The 21,828-nt window shown below is 31.8% G+C and overlaps 3 protein-coding genes, 1 long non-coding RNA gene and 1 pseudogene across 4 annotated transcripts; 4 read left to right on the top strand and 1 right to left on the bottom strand.

The window, feature by feature from the left end:
• Positions 1-5,592: 5,592 nt before the first annotated feature.
• LOC104767119 (uncharacterized) lies at positions 5,593-6,227 on the bottom strand. The gene has a single exon (XM_010491149.2). It carries the CDS (start codon positions 6,168-6,170, stop codon positions 5,805-5,807), a length of 366 nt encoding a protein of 121 aa, XP_010489451.1. The 5' UTR covers positions 6,171-6,227; the 3' UTR covers positions 5,593-5,804.
• A 1,888-nt stretch (positions 6,228-8,115) lies between these two features.
• LOC104767118 (uncharacterized) lies at positions 8,116-8,630 on the top strand. The gene is made up of 2 exons (XR_764182.3): positions 8,116-8,308; positions 8,395-8,630. It is a non-coding gene; the product is annotated as an uncharacterized LOC104767118 (long non-coding RNA).
• A 40-nt stretch (positions 8,631-8,670) lies between these two features.
• On the top strand, positions 8,671-9,579 carry LOC147920999 (uncharacterized; annotated as a pseudogene).
• A 4,538-nt stretch (positions 9,580-14,117) lies between these two features.
• Positions 14,118-15,635, top strand: LOC104767117 (thioredoxin domain-containing protein 9 homolog). The gene is made up of 4 exons (XM_010491148.3): positions 14,118-14,242; positions 14,373-14,648; positions 15,049-15,207; positions 15,297-15,635. The coding sequence occupies exons 1-4, from the start codon at positions 14,222-14,224 to the stop codon at positions 15,471-15,473; spliced, it is 633 nt and encodes a 210-aa protein (XP_010489450.1). The 5' UTR covers positions 14,118-14,221; the 3' UTR covers positions 15,474-15,635.
• A 1,512-nt stretch (positions 15,636-17,147) lies between these two features.
• Positions 17,148-18,913, top strand: LOC104767116 (peroxidase 16-like). Its single transcript, XM_010491147.2, has 4 exons — positions 17,148-17,441; positions 17,556-17,744; positions 18,065-18,230; positions 18,324-18,913. Exons 1-4 carry the CDS (start codon positions 17,232-17,234, stop codon positions 18,728-18,730), a joined length of 972 nt encoding a protein of 323 aa, XP_010489449.1. The 5' UTR covers positions 17,148-17,231; the 3' UTR covers positions 18,731-18,913.
• Positions 18,914-21,828: the final 2,915 nt, after the last annotated feature.

The raw sequence follows: 21,828 nt of genomic DNA, 5'->3' as shown, positions 1-21,828 counted from the left end.
ATTGAAAAAGTAGAATGAAATGAAAACAAAGCAAAATTTTTGTTCTTTTTTCAAATAAAACTGAAATTCAGCAAATAAAAAGTTTTTTTTGTACTATTTTTTAAACGATTTAAATAAAAAAAATGATTGTTTTTCTTTTTTTCAATTTAAACAGAAATGCAGCAAATCAAAACGAATTTTTTTGTATAATTTTTTTAAAACGAAGTAAATAAAAAAAAAATTTCAAGTAAAGCTAAAATGAAACAATAAGAGATATGAGCTTTTAGCTCTGATACCAAAATGATGTGAGCCAAAATAGGGGTGAGTCGATAGCTGGTCTAAAGGACCTCTCTAACTAACTCGGATAGGATGGAGATGAATGATGGATCGAAGTTCGCCACACAAAGTTGCGGAATGACTTTGTGATAAGAACACAAATCAATATCTTAGTGAATCACACACAAAGATAAAGATTCAACTTGTTTTCTAAAGGAATCACACACAATATAAATGACAACTAAAACAAAAGCCTAAGCTTCAAAGTGAGAAAACTCTCTCTTTTATTTTTCCAAAAATATTATATATTTACAATGAAGGGAAACATGAGCTTATATAGGCTCAATTTACAAATCAATAACATAAATACAAAATAAATCAAATTAATTACATAAATAAATCAAGAATAAATTTGAGAGATTGTATCAATCATCACTGATGAAGATTGGTTCTTTGTATCTAGACACTTTCTTGATGTAGCCATGAATTGATTGTCTTCTAGAAACTTCATTATAATTTGATCTTGATTTTCCTTGAACCAATTCTTGATGAGTTGATATTTCTAGGATTGCATCACTCTCTCCTTCTTGAAATGGTTTTTTCCTCAAAACTAAAACCAAAGTTTGCATTTTTTTTTATATATATTGAAAAAGTAGAATGAAATTAAAACAAAGCAAAATTTTTGTTCTTTTTTCAAATAAAACTGAAATTCAGCAAATAAAAAGTTTTTTTTTGTACTATTTTTTAAACAATTTAAATAAAAAATGATTTTTTTTCTTTTTTTCAATTTAAACAGAAATGCAGCAAATCAAAACGAATTTTTTTTGTATAATTTTTTTAAAACGAAGTAAATAAAAAAAAATTTCAAGTAAAGCTAAAATGAAACAATAAGAGATATGAGCTTTTAGCTCTGATACCAAAATGATGTGAGCCAAAATAGGGGTGAGTCGATAGCTGGTCTAAAGGACCTCTCTAACTAACTCGGATAGGATGGAGATGAATGATGGATCGAAGTTCGCCGCACAAAGTTGCGGAATGACTTTGTGATAAGAACACAAATCAATATCTTAGTGAATCACACACAAAGATAAAGATTCAACTTGTTTTCTAAAGGAATCACACACAATAGAAATGACAAGTAAAACAAAAGCCTAAGCTTCAAAGTGAGAAAACTCTCTCTTTTATTTTTCCAAAAATATTATATATTTACAATGAAGGGAAACATGAGCTTATATAGGCTCAATTTACAAATCAATAACATAAATACAAAATAAATCAAATTAATTACATAAATAAATCAACAATAAATTTGAGAGATTTTATCAACCATCATTGATGAAGATTGGTTCTTTGTATCTAGACACTTTCTTGATGTAGCCATGAATTGATTGTCTTCTAGAAACTTCATTATAATTTGATCTTGATTTTCCTTGAACCAATTCTTGATGAGTTGATATTTCTAGGATTGCATCACTCTCTCCTTCTTGAAATGGTTTTTCCCTCAAAACTAAAACCAAAGTTTGCATTTTTTTTTTTTATATATTGAAAAAGTAGAATGAAATGAAAACAAAGCAAAATTTTTGTTCTTTTTTCAAATAAAACTGAAATTCAGCAAATAAAAAGTTTTTTTTTGTACTATTTTTTAAACGATTTAAATAAAAAAAATGATTTTTTTTCTTTTTTTCAATTTAAACAGAAATGCAGCAAATCAAAACGAATTTTTTTTGTATAATTTTTTTAAAACGAAGTAAATAAAAAAAAAATTCAAGTAAAGCTAAAATGAAACAATAAGAGATATGAGCTTTTAGCTCTGATACCAAAATGATGTGAGCCAAAATAGGGGTGAGTCGATAGCTGGTCTAAAGGACCTCTCTAACTAACTCGGATAGGATGGAGATGAATGATGGATCGAAGTTCGCCGCACAAAGTTGCGGAATGACTTTGTGATAAGAACACAAATCAATATCTTAGTGAATCACACACAAAGATAAAGATTCAACTTGTTTTCTAAAGGAATCACACACAATAGAAATGACAAGTAAAACAAAAGCCTAAGCTTCAAAGTGAGAAAACTCTCTCTTTTATTTTTCCAAAAATATTATATATTTACAATGAAGGGAAACATGAGCTTATATAGGCTCAATTTACAAATCTATAACATAAATACAAAATAAATCAAATTAATTACATAAATAAATCAACAATAAATTTGAGAGATTTTATCAACCATCATTGATGAAGATTGGTTCTTTGTATCTAGACACTTTCTTGATGTAGCCATGAATTGATTGTCTTCTAGAAACTTCTTTATAATTTGATCTTGATTTTCCTTGAACCAATTCTTGATGAGTTGATATTTCTAGGATTGCATCACTCAGCATTGAGGAAAAGAATGAAATCTTTCTTAAGGTACTCTCAGCATTGCTTTCTTAATCCACATTTTGGTTTTCATAATCTGCATGGTTTCTTTATTTGCTGAGCATTTTGATTGTTTGGTTGAGACTAATAACTTGTTTTTGTTTGATTAAGTTTAGTGTAGGACTGCTTTGTTTGATTAAGTTTAGTGTAGGACTGCTTTAATTTATCAAGTTTTCTTTACTTTGTTTGTTTAGTTGTCTTTAAGTTACATCCGCTTAGTGTTACAATGTTTTTATAGAGACTAATACTCTGTTTTTGTTTTGTGACAGGTTTAACAGGCACAAAGGAAAAATTTCTCGGGTGATTGCGGTAATGCCAATGGTCCTTACTACAGTTGGAAGGTTACTCCTACACCCATTCAAGAGAGATATTTTAAGACATTTGCGGTAATGTCTTATAGCTTTCAAAGTTTTATTATCTCTCATAACTCATTTGTAATATGTAGCGGAAGTTCTATTGGAATACTGGGATAATTGAGCTTGTTAAAGAGAGGTTCTTAAAGATAGCCAAGAAACGAATGAAAGGCATTGTTAGTCAAGCTAAAAACAGTGGTAAACAACCTATTTGGATTCATGGAGAACTGTGGGCTGAGATGTGTGCTCATTGGAACAAACCTGATGTAATGGAGAGGAGTTCAAATGCTTCACAGTGCAGAAACTCCGATCGTGGTGGTCTTGGAGTCCACAAACACCTTGCCGGTCAGAAATCATATGAGCAAATTCATCAAGAAATGGTAATTTAACATTGCTTCCATGATTTTAACACCCTAAACACCTTGCTTCCATGGTTTTAACATTTTACTATTTCTTTGTAGGAGGAAGAATTGGGCTGTCCGGTATCATTTGGCGAAGTGTTCATGAAGACACATACTCGAGCTTACGGATCATTTGTTGATCAAAAAGCTAAATAAGTAGCTGAGACTTATAAGAAAACATTAGAGGAGAAACTGTATGAAGTGGACGATGATGGTCTAGAAAATTCAGGGAATTCTTCTGAACGTTCAACTCATCGTACTCTCAGCATTGAGGAAAAGAATGAAATCTTTCTTAAGGTACTCTCAGCATTGCTTTTTTAATCCACATTTTGGTTTTCATAATCCGCATGGTTTCTTTATTTGTTGAGCATTTTGGTTTCTTAATACTTGTTTCTAGCCTTGACTAATGAAATCCTTTTGTTTTTCTTTGTTTTAGTGTACTCAAACAGATGAGAAGGAAAACTTTTTTGGTCTTAGATCTCTTGTTGAGACACTTAAGAAAGGGAAAAGGAAATAAAGCTATGCAAAATCTTCTCCATCAACACCAACACTTCTCGAGCTTCAAGAACAACTTCGCAACAAGATAGCTCATCTAGATGCTGAGAATGCCCGACGTGATAAGGAGCATCAAGAATCTCAAATGAAGACCGACGAGCTTCTCATCTACATGAAAGAGAAAGATCCAGGATTTGAGACTTTTATTGCTACCAGCAACAACACCAACAATGAAGACATCATACCACCAGCCACCGTGTCAGGTACTCACCATCCGCCGCGTTAGACACAACACCAGCCAGGACATCCTCTTTCTCCACTTACTCAAGTTCTAAACATTATATTTTCTTTCCTAAAAAAACATGAATTGCCTGTTTGATTTTATTATTTTTTTGCTTTAGGATGATCTTTTTGGATAATGAATGATTATGATACAATCATTATGCTAATATTTTTGTTTAATGAATAATTATGATATCTTTCTTAATGAATTGGTTTTCAATTTTAATTTATTGGGATTCTTTCCAAATTTGATAGATAAAACAGGTTTATCATATGCTAAAATGTCACCAAATTGCAACCAAATTTATTTATCTAAAACTATCAGATTAGTGGCAAAAAGGTCACTAATATACGAGGACTACTTTACGACGACAGATAAGGAGTCTTAAACTTCTAACTATGTTTACGACCGAAGCTTCCTAATATAAAGAGTCTGTAAAGCGTTGCTTACTGGCGACTATATAACGGCGTCATAACCCAGTCATAATTTTGCGACCATTTTGAGACACCAAAATTTTGCGACCATTTTTTAGGGACTATCTCAAATAGTCGTTTAGTAGTCGCAAAGTAGGTGTTTGCGACTGTTTAGCGACTAATATTGGAGTCGCTAAACACATATTTTCTTGTAGTGACACACGTTAAAACCCATGATGCTTTATGATGTAAACAGTTTTTTCGAATAAAATTTACATTTTATTCAAAAAAAAAAAAAAAGTTGTTCATATACTAAATTTTGGAAGCAGAACTAACTAAACAAACTAAATGAATGCAATGAGCACTTAATAAGCATATACGAAAGAAATGAAATAAACGGACTACAGAAGCCAGAGGGATGTTAACAACAATCTGAAATTTGAATTAAAAGTATACCAAGATTACAATTTATTAGATCTATCTTTTGGATATAATGATCATTCGGATCTCTCAAATGAACCTATATAAATAACAAATTTTATTTTACTAATAAAAAACGTGCGAAAGCAAATGAAGGCGTTTCCCAGAGTTGGCTGTTTTGATTCTTAATATTTGTGAGAGTTTTAACATTCGTAAGACGTGAATATTACATGCGTACGAATCTGATGAATGGCTTATAAGATCCTTTTACATGATCTAAAGTATTATACAGTACCCGTGTGATGCTATGTCTTGTTCATCTTCAAAAAGGCATGAGATGAACCTCCTATAGTATATAGTGCCAATCAATAAGTACATTAAGAGTCATATATAAACGATCAATATTGTCTTGATTACCTTCTCCTTATGAACATCCTTCGCTACGGTAATGTGACTCATGATCTAAAGTAATGTGACTCATGTCTTGATTACCTTCTCCTTATAAATCTGGTCATGTATATAAGGTTAAGAGATTCTCTCAGACAAACATAAGAAACACTAAGTTTTTTCGTTTTTTCATAATCATATTATATACATAGGTTAATAGAAAGCTGCTAATCAAGATCCATATACAAAGGAAGAAACAAACTCTCCAATACAACTGCCCGTTTTATCATATTCATATATATACAAACTATATAGTGCTATAACATAACAACATAATATATAAACATGCATGTAATATGTATATGTAAAAATTAACATTTTAATTTGAACAAGATGCGGTACACTTGGTCGTACAGTCAAATGAACATCCTCCGCTACGGCTGGTGCTTTTATAACCATCCTTGTTAACGTTGGTTGATTTGTAGCACTGCTCGGGACACGTCAGCTTCTTACCGCTACAAGGTCCTTGCGCCGAGCAGGTATGTGTCGGGTTCATCACATCTCCAGAAGCAAATCCTCCTCCAGAACCACCAGAGGTCCCCGAAAATCCAGAAAACCCATGAAACCCAGATTTGGATCCAAACATCTGACTGAATCCACCATCCCAAAGTTGACGACTAGCTTGAGATGCTGAGACGAAGATGATTATTAGAAGAAAAGGTAAAAGAATGGATTTTGTAAACATTTTGTTCTTGTTGTTGTTGTGCGTGTAGATTGGTTGTTGTGTGGTAAGGGTAATGTTTCGATATATGCATATATATAATATATTGTGACTAGAATTTATGGCCAGTGATTTTCTTAAAGCTATTTAAATAAAGAGACAATGAGAAAATTTAGGCAGACTACAATTATTTGGGAAAGCTGTCTAATTTTAGATTAATTATAGAGGGTAAACTGTGTAAACTTTCTTGTAAGCATGTACTTAAAATCATGCATAGCGGACCCAACATTATTTTTTACCCATTTCAAGCATAACAATTTTTTTTTTATATATAGGCTAAATGTATTTTTCTCATAACAATAAGGAAAAAATTCTCATAAATGTATTTTTTTTTTAGCAAATGAAACTTTAAGAAGGAATTGTCTTACACTCCAGTAGAGGAGAAAATGGAAATAGCCACAAAGGCTGACTTAGCTAAGGAGTCTCGCTAAAAATGGAAATGTTCCAATCATTTATCATTTGATCAATAAATAAATTGACTAAACGAGAGAAAAAAAAATGAGGAAACAGATGTAGAAAAAGTATTGGACGCAAGATGTCGACACTGAAAAGTATCCTTCTCTAAAACAATAGTTGCATAAACTCTTGTAATCTTCCAAGATATGCATATTGTTCAACTTCAATCTCTATAGACTTAAATTTATTTAAGCAATGTAGTTAACGTTTAACTCTACTATCACGTGACATATTAAAAAATATTTTATTATATTTTAATTAATTTAATAATTAACAAAACAAAAATTTATATTAGTTAATAAAATAATAAAACAATATTTTTTGAAATTATTTAATAAAATTATTTAACATATTCAATTTATTGTTTCAGAAATTTTAAGAAACAATAATAAATTATTTAGAACAATTATAAAACTTAATTTTATTTATAAAATTAAGATTAAATATTTACATATCTAAATTATTTAATAATGACATGTATATTTTAAAACTAAGATACAACATTACACTACAAGAAACACTCTTTAAGTCAGTTCTTTAACTGACGTTAAATGTTAGAATGGAACGGGTATTAATATCATTTGCTTTATCGACACTAACATTTATTTTATTTTCTAAAAGTTTTCAATTTGTGAATGGATTAGTTTCCAGAAAACGAAAAAGCCCAAACAAACCCAACATGAAACAACAAAATAAAAATAAAAATGTTGATGTCTTCAAATTAATCTACTGTAAAACCTATATAAATTAATAAGGTCGGGACCATAATATTTTATCAATTTATGAAGAGTTTTTCTCATTTTTATATTAAAAATTTTCTATTACAAAATAAGATTTTTTGTTATCATTCACATTTTTAAAGAATTTTCTTAATTTATAATCTTGATTATCGTAATAGGATGATTGTCCATTGTTTAATAGATTATCTAGGTAAAAATGAGAAATGTTAGAAGTTTAGAGTTTATAAAAAATTGTTACAACTATCCTTGGTAATGATGAAGTCGCAGAAAATATTGTGGTACCTTAAAATTACTAAAGAAGCAATTATCGCATCTATGACTCTTTACAATTTATAGATGAGATTTAAAATACAGCAATGAAAAAATTAGAGATGAGCTCCAACCAAAATGCAAATTCAAGAGTAGACAAACAACAATAAAATCATATTTCGCTAGATTTTTTTAGATATATATATATATATATATTAGTTTATATGATTATTAATTTATGATATTGACGGACCATATTCTTACATGGAATTTCTAAATAAATTATTATTTTATTATTTTATTGAAATGTGTTATTTTTTATCCCGATCTAACTTGGGACTTGAAATAATTTATTAATTTATATCTGAGTATTAATTTAAAGAGTATTGATTTATAGACGTTTTACACTATATCGTCCTAGCTTTTTAATTAATTAAATTCTTAGGTTTAATTAAATTTTCTTCTTCTTCAAAGCTTCTTCTCGATTCTCAACCCAGAAAACACAGAGCAATCAAAATCAAAATCATGGGGTTTTTCGTTTTTGTGCATTTCTAACTGGATTAAAATCACTAATCAGTCTCAAGTCTCAACGAATCCCAAATCCTTCACCGATTTCATCAATTTCAATTTGAAAATTTTTCTGCAACTCCATAAGAGGTTCGTAAGGTTTGAATTTCTTAAATTTTGTTGTGTTATTGACGAAATATGCCGACTCTAACAATGATTATGAATTTTGGTTGAAGGGTTCCTGAAGATATTTAGGATCAATTTTTCAGCTCTGGTGAATCTCATATTTTAGAGAAAAATGAAATTTAAGGTACCATTCACTAGTCTACATCTAGATTGAGTGTTGAGCTTTGCTTTTGTACGATTTAACTGCTATTTCGTTTCTTATATGTTCCCGTTTGATACTTGTGTTCAACAGAAAGTGAAAAAATGTGAGAAATATGAGCTCAAAGGAACCAAAATGTTATTTTCTCATGTTCTTGTTTTGCTTGACTTGCTTCTTGCTTCAGTAGGATGTGATAGATATAGATCGATATGTGCACCTCCATTTTGGTCAATGGCTTAAGCAAAAAGTAGAAAAGGATGACCTTGCACCGGATCCATCTAGTAAGGTTTTAAAGTTCTCAGCATATAACATCAATGGATTCAAGTTTAAAACTATAGAAAGGGATCAAGACCTAACAACTCAGAATAGTGGAATTTTTGTCTCAGCTGAAACCATTAGTTATGCAAGTTCACGTGATCTTAATCCTAGAGCCGGAGATGTTTCCATACTATGGGAAATTAACTGAAATTCTGGAATTGAACTACTATGACTCGTTTAGAGTTGTGTTATTCAAATGTAAATGGGTTGATACTCGTGATGCTCGAGGGTATAAGAAGGATGATTTTGGTCACACTATGGTAAATTTCTCTCGTCTAAGTCACACTGGAAATGGTGAAGAAGATGAGCCTTATGTGCTGGCTTCTCAGGCAAGATTGGTTTACTATGTGGAAGATCCACAAGAAAAAGAATGGAGTGTCCAACCAAGAGACTTGTATGATATGGGTGATCCTACTATTTCAGATGAAATTCCTCCTGAGGTTATCATTGAAGATCCTCATCCTCATGTTCAAAGTTCAATGATTATATCTGATAATATTTCTAATATTAGATTAGTGAGGCAAATAGAAGATCTTGAAAATTCTCAGATTCCATGTGATTAACTTTTTCAGGTCCAGATCATATTTACCTTTTTAAAACTTAATTCTTGCATAAACTTTGTTTGTTTGTTGTCTGACATTGGTATGTGCAGTCGAGATGGTTATATTAAAAGTTTCTTATTCACTCTGAGTTGTAAAGCATTATGTGATTGAAGCTGATGACTCTGGTGAGTTTGATGCTGTCAACCACAAGAAGAATCTTGATATATACCAGGTTAGTTTCCATATCTTGTTAGGATATATGACGAAAGCTTAGAATTTTTTTCTGGCGAATTATAGAATCTCTCTGTGTTTTTGATCAGTTTAAAACAAGGAAATTTCATGGTGGGAACTCCTAAAGCTATACACGAGCAAGGAGGATTTGAGTTCTTCATCAAAATTAATTAGGACCACGCCAAAGCTCGAGCCGCTTTTTTTCTTCTGTTTTTTTTTCTTTTTTTTTCTTCTTTTTTTTCTTTTCTTCTTTTTTCTTTTGTAATCTATGCTTAACTGCAGGCATTGGCTTTGCAAAGAAGATCCAAGAGTGAGCAAGGGTCTTCTTCTACCGACAGTGGTGGCGTGGTTCTCTCTCTTCGGTGTGGTTATGGCTCCGGTAAACAGAGAAGAAGATCCGGTGTAAAGGCCCCTGGTTTGAGGACGCCGGTGGGTTATCGCCGGAGCTTCTCGGCTCCTCCGTTTCAATGGCTCGCTGTAACTACAGCGGAAGCCGAAGGGTGAGTGGTGGGGAGTGCTGTTTCGTCGAGGTGGTTAATGGCTCGATCCATTTGGATCTTGTTGGCTGCCGCGGATTCTGGTTGCAGTTGGTCTGGGTGAGCCCTCAGCCTCTGTAATTGCCGCGAATTGTGTGTCCACCGGACCGGTTTGAAGTTTTCCTTGCTCGAGGGAGATCGAAGCCGTTGGTGGTTAAAGGAGGGGATAGATCTGAGTTTTGGCGGTTTGCTAGGTCAGAAACTGCCAACATCGATGTCGGTTGTCGGAAGTTGTGCACACCGGGAGGGTTGTAGCGGGTCAGGTGGCCCGCCGGATCAAGATTAAGACAGAAACTAGATTCTTCTGTCGGTGGTCTGGATCCTGTTGTTGCTGCCGCAAAGCCGTGGCCCTTGAATCCACCGGGATTGGTGCGCTGACTCTCTGTTCCCGGTGATCAACAGGATCCGATCCTCTTGCGGCGGCTGCTCTATTTTGTTTTCTGTAAATCCTAATTTTGTACTGGATCCGAATTGTAACAGGCCAAGGCCCAGCCCATTTGGGAGTTCTAATATAAGAAAAAAATAATAATAAATAAATAAATAAAAAGAAAAAGAAAAAAAAAAAAGCTCGAGCCGCAGGCCTTCACAAAACACTGTTTATATAGAGGACGTTCATGGAAACAGAGTAAACCATATCCTCCATATTCCTACGATTTTGTATTTTTGTAAGGGGAAAACGTCAACTATTTGATATTTACTAAAAAAAAATATGAATTTTTTTCATTACCAGAAAAATAAACAGATTATTTTTTAGTTAATAAAAAATATACGAACTACTATTTTTTTACAATTTATCTTCGTCTCTGTTACGACCGTTAACGGCATTGTGACAACGTTACTATTTTTAAAACAAACTCCAGAAAAAAACACAAACTATTTATTGTTGCCAGAAAAATACATGAACTTTTTTTCTTTGCCTAAAAAATACGTAATATTCCATTTCTTATTTTTCCATTAACAATGTTAAAAATCATAACACATAATTTTATTTGTTCTCTTGAACTTCATACAAGTTTTCACTACTATTTAGGATAACTAATTCAAGAACAAAAATACAAAACTAGATTAATCGATTTCCAAATTTCTCAATTAGTGTTGTTTTTGGATTTATACCGACTTTACAAATTTTGAAACTTCATAAACACTTAAACTCTAAAATTTCATGAGATCTCCACCTTTGTAGACCTTTTATGAGATTTTGAAATGTTCATCTCCTTAGTTTAGTATCTTTTATGATGCTTATAGCCAGTGTAAATCATCAACTGGCCTGGTGTAGGTAAACTTGATCGAGATCATAGATTAAAGTCATTTCATGGGACATCAACTCCTGCAACCTAACCTGATTCACCATTTTTTTATGCAAAAACAATACTAATTGAGAAATTTGGAAATCGATTAATCTAATTATATTTTTGTTCTTAAATTTAATTATCCTAAATAGTAGTGAAAACTTGTATGAAGTTCTAGAGAGCAGAGAAAATTATGAGTTATGATCTCTAACATTGTTAATAGAAAATTATGTATGTTTCAGGTAAATAAAAAAAAGTTCATGAATTTTTTTGGCAAAATTAAATACTTTGTGTTTTTTTCTGGAATGTTTTTCAAAAATAGTAACACCGTTATAATGTCGTTAACGGTCGTAACGGAGACGAGGAAAAAATGAAAAAAAATAATAGTTTATGTATTTTTTATTAACTAAAAAAATAATCTGTGTATTTTTCTGGCAACAAAAAAAGTTCATGTTTTTTTCTGGCAAATATTAAATAGTTGATGTTTTTTTTAGGAATTTTTTGTAAAGTTAGACGTTATGTTTTGACTCTTATTAAATAATATATATTTTTTTAATTATATTTGATGTTAAGAGCATTGTCATTTTGTATTTTTTTAGTTTATTTAGTTTAACGAGAAAAACAAAAGATAATTTACAAATAAATCAGAACAGATTGCGTCAGTTTAGCAAACCAGGTTTTTTTTTTAAAAGTGACGTAAATTAAAACATCGGTTAACTAAATGACGCAAATAACTGACGCCAAATTGTTAGAGTCATTTTGTAAATGACGTTAAAACCCTTGTTTTGTTTTATTGTAGTGTTACTTATATTTTAAAAATATTTCTATATACTTATTTAATCAATATCGTTGGAACTTTAACTAGCTTTTATGTGCTATATTACGAAAAATACTTGCATTTTAATTAATCTAATAATTAACAAAATAAAAGTTTATATTTGTTTACAAAATAATAAAACAATATTTTTGAAATTGTTAACATATTTTATTTATTATTTCAGAAATCTTAGGAAACAATAACAAACTATTTAATAAGCTAAAACTTATTTTATACACAATATTCACTATAGAAACAGTACTAAGAGTATAATATCGACTATATACATATACATAATCTAATTGTAATTTTTACATATAAAGTTAATATATACTAATATATTCTACCAATAACTGCAATGCTGTAAAATTAACACCAATCACTATTGTAAATTTGGTATATTAAGATCTCTAAACATGATCACATCAGTTTGCAATACCAGATCATATGTCAATATATGTTATGTTAGTTTTCTTTAAAGATTTTACCGAATTTATAATTAACGCATTTGATATTGCATCCAAACCAAAATAGTAGTACCGACTACGGGTCGAAATCCGAATATGAAATTAAGTAAATTAAATATATAATTTTATAAAATATATAGAATAAATAATTTTTTACTATAATTTTATAACAAATAAATCTAAATTTACGTAGACATTTCCTCACACTTACGGGTCACTATCTAGTATGTCATTTCTAAGTCTACCTTCAACCTTTGTATCCTGAAAAATTATACCTATTCCATTTTGATATGTCTTATTTACATAAGACCGTTGCAGAATAAACAATACTTATTCAAATTAAACTCATGATTGGAAAAAAAACAAAAACTTAACGTATATCTAAATTGTGCAAAAGAATAGGCTTCATATAATTTTAGTGTATAAGACACATACTTTTTAAAATATTCACTATCTTATATGTCTCGATTGATTAAGCTTAGTATTTTCTTTTCAAATGATGAAGAAGAAGAATGTTCAAATCATGGATCTCTTCTAAATTAAAAGCGGAAAAAGGTCAGTTTTCAACACACCTCGTTACTTGTCCAAATTTGTTCATTTTCAGTGTACATTCTTAAGTTATTTGAAAATATTGATTAATGGATAATCTTAAAAGAGCATACTAGATTATGTGTTCTTATCAAAAAAAATGATTCTTGAATAGTTGATAAAGATATGAATCTAAGTTGCTAACTCAAATCGAAAATTAAACAACTCAAATGAGATCATATATGTTATCAAACATGCATAAGTTTGTGAAAACCTCCATGTATTTATCACACAAGACAAAGGTGCCACAAATTTTTCATATATACAGATTAGTAAACATAGATTCTCAAAGTAATGGTTGATAAAATATCAAACCAAAGATAGTCATCAAATGGTTACAATTTTTTTCAAATTTAAATGAATTATATTACACCAAATATATTTATAATAGGAAATGGACATCACACATAATACTAATATGTTTCTCACCGGTTTTAATGCTCACTTAGTTATACTTCTACATTGACTCATCACTGTAATTATTATATGTAATCTTTATGTTCTAATTCATTTTAATGTAATGGTAGAAATGTGTATATCATAAATGACTTGACAAACAAAAATATTTATTTATTTCTTTTATTTTAGGTACTATAAGACGGAAAAAACCTTAAATAATTCGAAAAAACAAATTAAATACTGCTAAAAAGAGTAATTTAAGCTAGAAACTAAAACAAAAACTTAAGAGGTTGCAAATCCATGAATATCATCCGATTACTAATCTCAGGTCGGATGATATTCATGGATTTGCAACCGATTTGCTTGATTAAATGGGCTTCTTTAATAATCAATAGGCCCAATATTTCTTAACACTATTAAAGTCACGTGGACTGTCACGTGATAAGCATCTTCTTCATAGTAATAATGGTAAAAAAAAAAAAACCTAATCTGCAAGATCTACAGAAAAAAAATTTGAAATCCTCAGAACTGCAGAAAAAAAAACAACAACCATGGCGAATCCAATTCAAGAGGTACCATTTCGAAAATGCAATTTTGATTCTATCTTCTTCAATGGATATAAGTTATCTCGATTTGATTTGTAATTTGTCTTTTTTTTTTTTTTTTTTTTTTTTTTTTTTTTTTTTTTTAATTCCATGGCAGATTCTGGAGAAGCAAGTTCTAACGGTGGCGAAAGCCATGGAAGATAAGATAGACGACGAGATCGCGTCTTTAGAGAAGCTTGACGAAGACGATCTAGAGGTTCTGAGGGAGAGAAGGTTAAAGCAGATGAAGAAGATGGCCGAGAAAAAGAAACGTTGGATGAGTCTTGGACATGGCGAATACTCTGAGATCCATTCCGAGAAAGACTTCTTCACCGTCGTTAAAGCTAGCGAACGCGTCGTATGCCACTTCTACCGCGAGAATTGGCCCTGTAAAGTATGCGCATTCGTTTCCTCTCGTTTCAGTTGCCGTATGTATGATCTTTGATTAGAGATGTTAGGAATCCAAATATGGTGCTTCTTGTTCATAGCCACTTGACCTGTTTTGGTATAAAGATTCAAGTTTGTGAATCTGTCTGCATTGCTTCATTCTTCTTCCTTGTGGTCTTCTTAGTGTCTATGAAGATGATCTTGTCGTGTGTGTTTTGGATAATTGATGTTTATAAATGGTATATTGGTTTTTAGCATAGCCACTAGACATGTTTTGACATAAGACTCAAGTTTGTATCTACTTGCATTGGTGTTTAGAAAGCTTACAATACTAATTGTGTATTGATTGTGTCGTGTTATTTATTTTTTTAGATGATTAATGTTTATAGAGGGAGATGTTTGTGTAGGTGATGGATAAGCATATGAGTATATTGGCAAAGCAACACATTGAGACGCGTTTCGTGAAGATACAAGCTGAGAAAAGTCCATTCTTGGCTGAGAGGCTCAAGATTGTTGTTCTTCCTACTCTTGCCTTGATTAAGAACACTAAAGTGGATGATTATGTGGTATTGATTATGATAATTGCTTAAACACGAATGTTTTCTTAGGATACGATTTAATGGATGATCAATGTTGTTGTTGTTGTTGTTGATAGGTTGGGTTCAATGAGCTGGGAGGGAAAGATGATTTCAGCACAGAGGATTTGGAAGAGAGAATAGCCAGAGCGCAAGTGATCCATTACGAGGGAGAGTCATCTCATAAACCAAAGTCTACTACACAAGTCAGAAGGAACGTAAGGCAGAGTGCTCGTTCTGATTCTGACTCGGAGTAAATCCCTTAAGTTTTCAAACACTCTTTATCTTTCAGCATTTTCTTTGTGAGTCGTCTGTATGTGTGAAATTAGTTGTTGTGATGTGTAATACAAAGTAGGAGATGATGTCAAATGGATTTTGATCTTTTTAATTTTGGTCATTCGAAAGAACTTGTTGAAAAACTTTGCCATTCAAGTACCTGCCACCATCAAGTCATAGGCAAAAAAAGCTTAGAATCAGAACCAAATTGTCAGACCAAAGCATTCACAACGTCAAAGTGTCCATATATGAACAGAAACGAGAATGATAAAATTAGCACTTACAGCGAATTTGAAGTCAGGGTTTGACAAGTTTATTGTGAGGTTTCTCATCAACAATTAACTATGGCCATTTCTTCAGTATCCGTTCCAGTAACAACCTCTTTAGGAACATGTGGATCAAGATTCCACAGATCTTCGACAAACAGTTTTGCCTCATCTTTCCCTTTTAGCTTGCAGTATCCATAGACAATACAGTTGTAGGTGTTCTGGTTTGGTCTACAACTATGCTTGATCATGTACCTAACGGAAATGATGATCCAAATCGACCATCTCTGGACTGCAACGTCAATTTGAACCAAAATAATGTGTTACATACACTATTCATCCAGTTTTTTACAAGTCCATTTTTACTATTTTCTAATAGCCATTATAACCAATTTCAATATATATCTTTCTTCTTTTATTTACTTTTTAAAAATACCATATTTTTGGCATTTTTTCCTATGTATATATAATGAGTATTTTTCTCAGGGACTTTTATTATCATTATATTCTATATTCAACGGCTTTTGCAACCAAAAAAAAAAAAATCTTAATGTGTTTATCAATCAATACACGAAAACTAAGAACAGCCAAGAGATTATGTCACAGGCTGCGTAGTTTCTTCCTTGAATCAAGGTTTCATTGCATGTGATGAGCTGACAATTGTTTAGAGGTCTCAATATTTATATTAATATTTGTCCTAATCCATTGGAGAAATTATATAACAGACCAATCAACTTAATTTACTGCACATACCTCATCTCCCGTGATGCCTTTTCATTTACAAACAAAAAAATCTTCACAATCAAATTACCAAAAGTCACTTTTCATCACTAGTCAACTTTAGATCTCATACTTCGTTGCAAACTTAGATCTTGAGAGGGATGTAATTATGTAAGATATATAGATCAAATCACATGAGAGTTCTTCTTCTTAGTCCCCCTTGTTCAAGTAGTTGCTGCGAAGTGGTAACATGTATTTGAGTTGGCAAAGATAAGATAATGATTAACATGAATTTAAACTTGACACTGAAATTGGTTTAGATTTTAACAGGTCGAAAATCTTAGATTTTGCTTTTGGTTCAGAAAACTATATTAGTGAGAAAATACAATTTTTTAATTGTAACTAACAATAATTTTTCATCAAAATTATGTTTTCAGTCCATTCAACTCTTTTTAATGCACATCTAAACTATATATATATAAGCCGCTATACAAGAAAAATATAATCTTACAAGAAATGAAAACACGAGTGAGTGTGTGAGCCTCACCCTAGCCTCATGTCAAATTGTCAAAATCTATGATTGGACATTACAGACTGTAACAAAGTCATTATCATAATTGTATTCATCAATATACTATAAAACTATATTGTATTGCATGTACCATACGTAACCATTAATTAAAACATGATATATCCTCTCTATAAATAGAAACAAAAACACAAGAAACACAACATTAACTTTCTAATTAAGCTATGAAGAACCAACGCAGCTTCTCCATTGCTGCTCTTCTTCTCATTCTCTTCTCTTCATCTGTCTCTGCTCAGCTTCAGACAAATTTTTACCGGAACTCATGTCCTAACGTCGAAACCATCGTCCGCAATGCCGTCCGCCAAAAGTTTCAACAGACTTTTGTAACGGCTCCAGCAACCCTCCGCCTTTTCTTCCATGACTGTTTCGTCCGTGTAAGATCTTTTTTTAATCAAACTACCAATAATCCTTTCTAAGACTCATTATCTTGAATATACATATATATATATATATATATATTGTTTGACTATTTAACGTTATATATATAGGGATGTGATGCTTCAATATTGCTGGCATCACCGTCGGAGAAGGATCACCCTGATGACGTGTCACTCGCCGGAGATGGATTCGACACCGTGGCCAAGGCGAAGCAGGCCGTTGATAGGGATCCTAACTGCCGTAACAAAGTCTCATGTGCTGACATTTTGGCTCTCGCCACTCGTGACGTCGTTGTTCTGGTATAAAATTATTTTTATTGTTTTATTTGACATCTTTTTCAAAATTCTATTAAGTACCATTTGTACGTGACTGTTTCGTTTAACTAGGTAAATTATAAAGTATGAAGTAAATCAAATATCATGATTATTTATAATTATACGCGAGTAGAAAAGAAAAAACCATATCCATCATGTTGGGCTCTTGGAAACCATTGAAAAATGTTATTTACACAAGTAGGTGAAATAAGAGGTCGCATTTATTATTCTGTGTTCACGTTATAAACATTTTTGTGATTGTTAATAAAAGATATTACAGTTTAAAAATAATACATTATTGGCAGACCGGAGGACCGAACTACCCGGTAGAGCTAGGGAGGAGAGACGGCAGACTATCGACAGTGGCTAGCGTTCAACACAGTCTACCTCAGCCTGGTTTCAATTTGAATCAGCTTAACACTATGTTCGCTCGTCACGGCCTATCCCAAACTGATATGATCGCACTCTCAGGTATTTAAACCAAAGCAAACCATATTATACCGATTTTAGTTCATATATTGGAACCAAATCTAACAGTTACTTAATTGTTATGATAAATACTAGGAGCGCATACTATCGGGTTCGCACATTGTGGAAAGTTTTCAAAAAGAATTTACAACTTCAGTCCGAAACAAACTATCGATCCGACTTTAAACATTCGTTACGCGTTACAATTGAGAAAAATGTGCCCCATCAAAAACGACCCGAGAATCGCGATTAACATGGATCCGACTTCTCCAAATACCTTTGACAATGCTTACTTCAAAAACCTCCAAAAAGGGATGGGTTTGTTCACGTCCGATCAAGTTTTGTTCTCTGATCAACGGTCTAGATCAACTGTCAATTCATTTGCTTCTAGTGAAGTAGCTTTTAGACAGGCTTTTGTTTCTGCTATAGCGAAGTTGGGTCGGGTTGGAGTTAAAACCGGTAACGCCGGTGAGATAAGACGTGATTGTTCACGTGTCAACTAGTGATTTGTTGTTTGTTATATTTTACGTTAAGAATTTTGCATTTTTTATTTAATATTTTTGTATTCCGGTGGTTCATTGACGGAGAAAAAAAAGTTCGACCACCTAATTTGGATGTTGGAACCCCATTTCTCAATGTTTGATAAAAATATTGATAATTCCATAATTTACATACCACACTTAAAAGTTGTGTAATATTGATAAGGATATCCACAATTTACATGCTATAACCCATAGTTTTTTTTTTTTGTCGGTCAAACCCCATACAATAGCTTATGGGATGTGACTTTTTTCGAGAGAGAGCCAATTAGGTACCGATGAACTTACATGGGAAAAACAAAACCCTCGCGTTCTTGCACAATTCACAAGCTTATCAGCCCGGATATTTTCATTCCGAGGAATATATCTAATACTAAAATCTAGAAAACCATCTCTAAAGAGTAAAATTTGTCAACTCGGAAGTAAAGGTAGGCCAATCCTCTTCAGATGTCGTCATTGCGATTAGATCCATGCAGTATGTGACAAACAAGGCTTTCTTCATATCCAAGGCCAGCAAGCACTCCATTGCCCAAGTAAGGGTATCCAGTTCTGCATGTAGTGGGGATAGGCTTCTACGCGATCTCTTGAGTCCTAAATGGATCAACTTATTCCCGGTAAATACAATCCAGCCGTGTCCACTTCGTTCGTCATGCGGATGCCATGAGCCATCTATAAAGCACACAAGAGAGTCTTGTGGAATAACTATAACCCATAGTGTTTATATAGACAAATTGATCAAACTTAAACCATAACCCATAGTGTTTTTAATAACCGGGTCGATAACTATCAGCCCTAACCTAAAGGGCTATACCATCAAAATATCAAATCCATTAGGTTAATTGGGATTGGCTCATATAATTTTTCTAAATCCATCAGTTGACCCCTATGACTCTTCTCTCCCTCTGCTTTGTGCAAGTAAAAAACAGTTTCACTTGGATTTTCAAGAAATTTAAAAATTGTCGTAATAATCACCAAATGGAAAGAAAAAAAATAGGCCCATAAGTTTTATGATAATAAGAGCTGCTTTGTTATTGCTTGAACTTGTTGTTTATTAGGCACTTGTCATCTTAATGAATCTTAAATAATTCCATCATGTTCCATTGTTTATATAGGTCCAACAACAGGCTTCATAAAATTAGTTCTTTTAGATTTTGACTACAGAAAACTACTTGAGGCAAACTCGGTGACCACACAAAGCAAAACTCAAACATATACACTTATAAAAGAAACAAGCTAGCATTTCAATAACATTTCATGTTCATCTGTAATATCTGAAGCTTACAAATGAACATGATCCCATCACAATAGATATCAATCAAAGTATGTGGTGTCAGTGAAGTGAAACATAGAACTCAGAAGGAGGTGGAATTTTCTCACCTGGATTTCTTGTCTAGGTAGAAACACCATGGGTTTGTATAATAAAAATCCACTTTATTTACCCCAATTCCAAATTGTTAAGAAAAACGATAGTTAAAATCTACTAAAATACACCAGTGGCTAAAAATCAAATCCGTTTTGTCTGTATGAGCTTGTGTGTGTGTTTCAAGTTTATTGCACGCGATGTACGTAAGATTTGACTAAGATTTTTGTTTTGATAAAAGATTTCGAATTAACAAAACTAAAAAAAAAAAAAAAGATGTGAAGGAGGACGAGACTCGTTGTTGCAATCCTAACCAAAAACGAGGAAATCTGGTCAAACTCTTCAGTCTCTCTATAATAAATAAAATCAATTAAAGGTTTTTTTGACTAAGTATGGAAAATAACATCATCCAGTCTTTGACATATTGAATCTAAACTAAATCAGGATTGATGTCTCACTTATAAATAGCATTCTAAAAACTGCGTTGATGACCTCTAGCATTTGTGTGGCTTTGTTTATATCAATCACCATAAGTTTCTTGAATACATTATTTTCAAAAATTTCTTAAGCACTTGTATAAACAGAATCGTCTTCCTGTTTTTACAGTTAAAAGATACTAATCATTTTTAAAATTCTTAAAAATTCAAATAAATTATTAACTAATCTGTTTTAATCATTCCTGTATTATGGTATACAAAGGATGTAAATGAGGGGACTTAGGGATACAACTTGTAATGTGCATGCACGTGGAGGCATTTGTGGGAATGCATCCAAATTAAGAATACAAACAATGTACTTAATTCAATCCACATGCATGATCCTCCCAGCCCCAATCCAAAACCATATCTTTGGGTCACCTTTTTAAACTATTTTTAATCAAATCAGCAAATCATACATAACATGCCCATTTACCATCACAGACTTTGTACAAAATTTCTGACAGAGTTGTACGATTTATCATCATTCAAACCGACAAAATAGTTCAATGTATCTTTTATTATATTATTGGTTATAAATGAATGTGCGGAATCAGATTTTCATGAGATTATATTTTATGATACTTAATTCGTTCGTTTGTTTAGAAGAATGTACGGAAATAGTTACTGTTGTCTTTTTAAAAAATTAGCTAGATTTTGAACTCTGAAAGAGGATCAAAGTGGTTTAGTAGGTGAAACTTTGATAGATAAGGATTTTTATTTACATTTGATTATGTCAGGTGTAATAAATCCCACTTATCTCACAGTGTGGCTAAACATTGAATTGGACAATATGTTCACAGTAATAGACAAAAACAATTTAGAGATATAGTAGTAAATAATTTACGAATACCATAAATATACATTATATTTTGAATTTTACAGTTTTTATCGATATATATAGGGGAATTTGAAATATTCTGTTTTAAATTTTGAGGATATTATATTAATTTTAGTGGTTCATGTTTATTTTTTTTAATGTAGTTCTGTGAGAATGGCTTTTTTGATTTCCAGAAATGTGATAGTTAACATGAGTACTGTACTTCCATCTGATTAACCGTCAAAACTCAAGTTTGTGAAATAATATTTATTATTACCAATAAACAGAGAAACGTTGAATTATATTTGTAAGTCAAATCATAATTTTTGATATGTAATAAAGAAAGGTTAAACCTTCTCCGCTTAACAGCATCTCCAATGGTTTTCTATTTTCTGCGCTTAATAGC

This window comes from Camelina sativa, chromosome 19 (genome assembly GCF_030686135.1).
Source record: "Camelina sativa cultivar CO46 ecotype springtype chromosome 19, ASM3068613v1".
NCBI lineage: Eukaryota > Viridiplantae > Streptophyta > Magnoliopsida > Brassicales > Brassicaceae > Camelina > Camelina sativa.
The sequence above is the reverse complement of the archived record's forward strand: the minus strand, read 5'-3'. Positions and strand labels throughout refer to the sequence as shown.

What these genes read in the sequence shown, in the direction of transcription:
- LOC104767119 (XM_010491149.2), bottom strand. Translation starts at nt 6,170, where the DNA reads ATGTTTACAAAATCCATTCTTTTACCTTTTCTTCTAATAATCATCTTC.
- LOC104767117 (XM_010491148.3), top strand. Translation starts at nt 14,222, where the DNA reads ATGGCGAATCCAATTCAAGAG. An exon ending in GCGAGAATTGGCCCTGTAAA is followed by an intron (nt 14,649 to 15,048) that starts GTATGCGCATTC and finishes ATGTTTGTGTAG; the next exon opens with GTGATGGATAAGCATATGAG. An exon ending in CTAAAGTGGATGATTATGTG is followed by an intron (nt 15,208 to 15,296) that starts GTATTGATTATG and finishes TGTTGTTGATAG; the next exon opens with GTTGGGTTCAATGAGCTGGG.
- LOC104767116 (XM_010491147.2), top strand. Translation starts at nt 17,232, where the DNA reads ATGAAGAACCAACGCAGCTTCTCCATTGCTGCTCTTCTTCTCATTCTC. An exon ending in TCCATGACTGTTTCGTCCGT is followed by an intron (nt 17,442 to 17,555) that starts GTAAGATCTTTT and finishes TTATATATATAG; the next exon opens with GGATGTGATGCTTCAATATT. An exon ending in CTCGTGACGTCGTTGTTCTG is followed by an intron (nt 17,745 to 18,064) that starts GTATAAAATTAT and finishes CATTATTGGCAG; the next exon opens with ACCGGAGGACCGAACTACCC.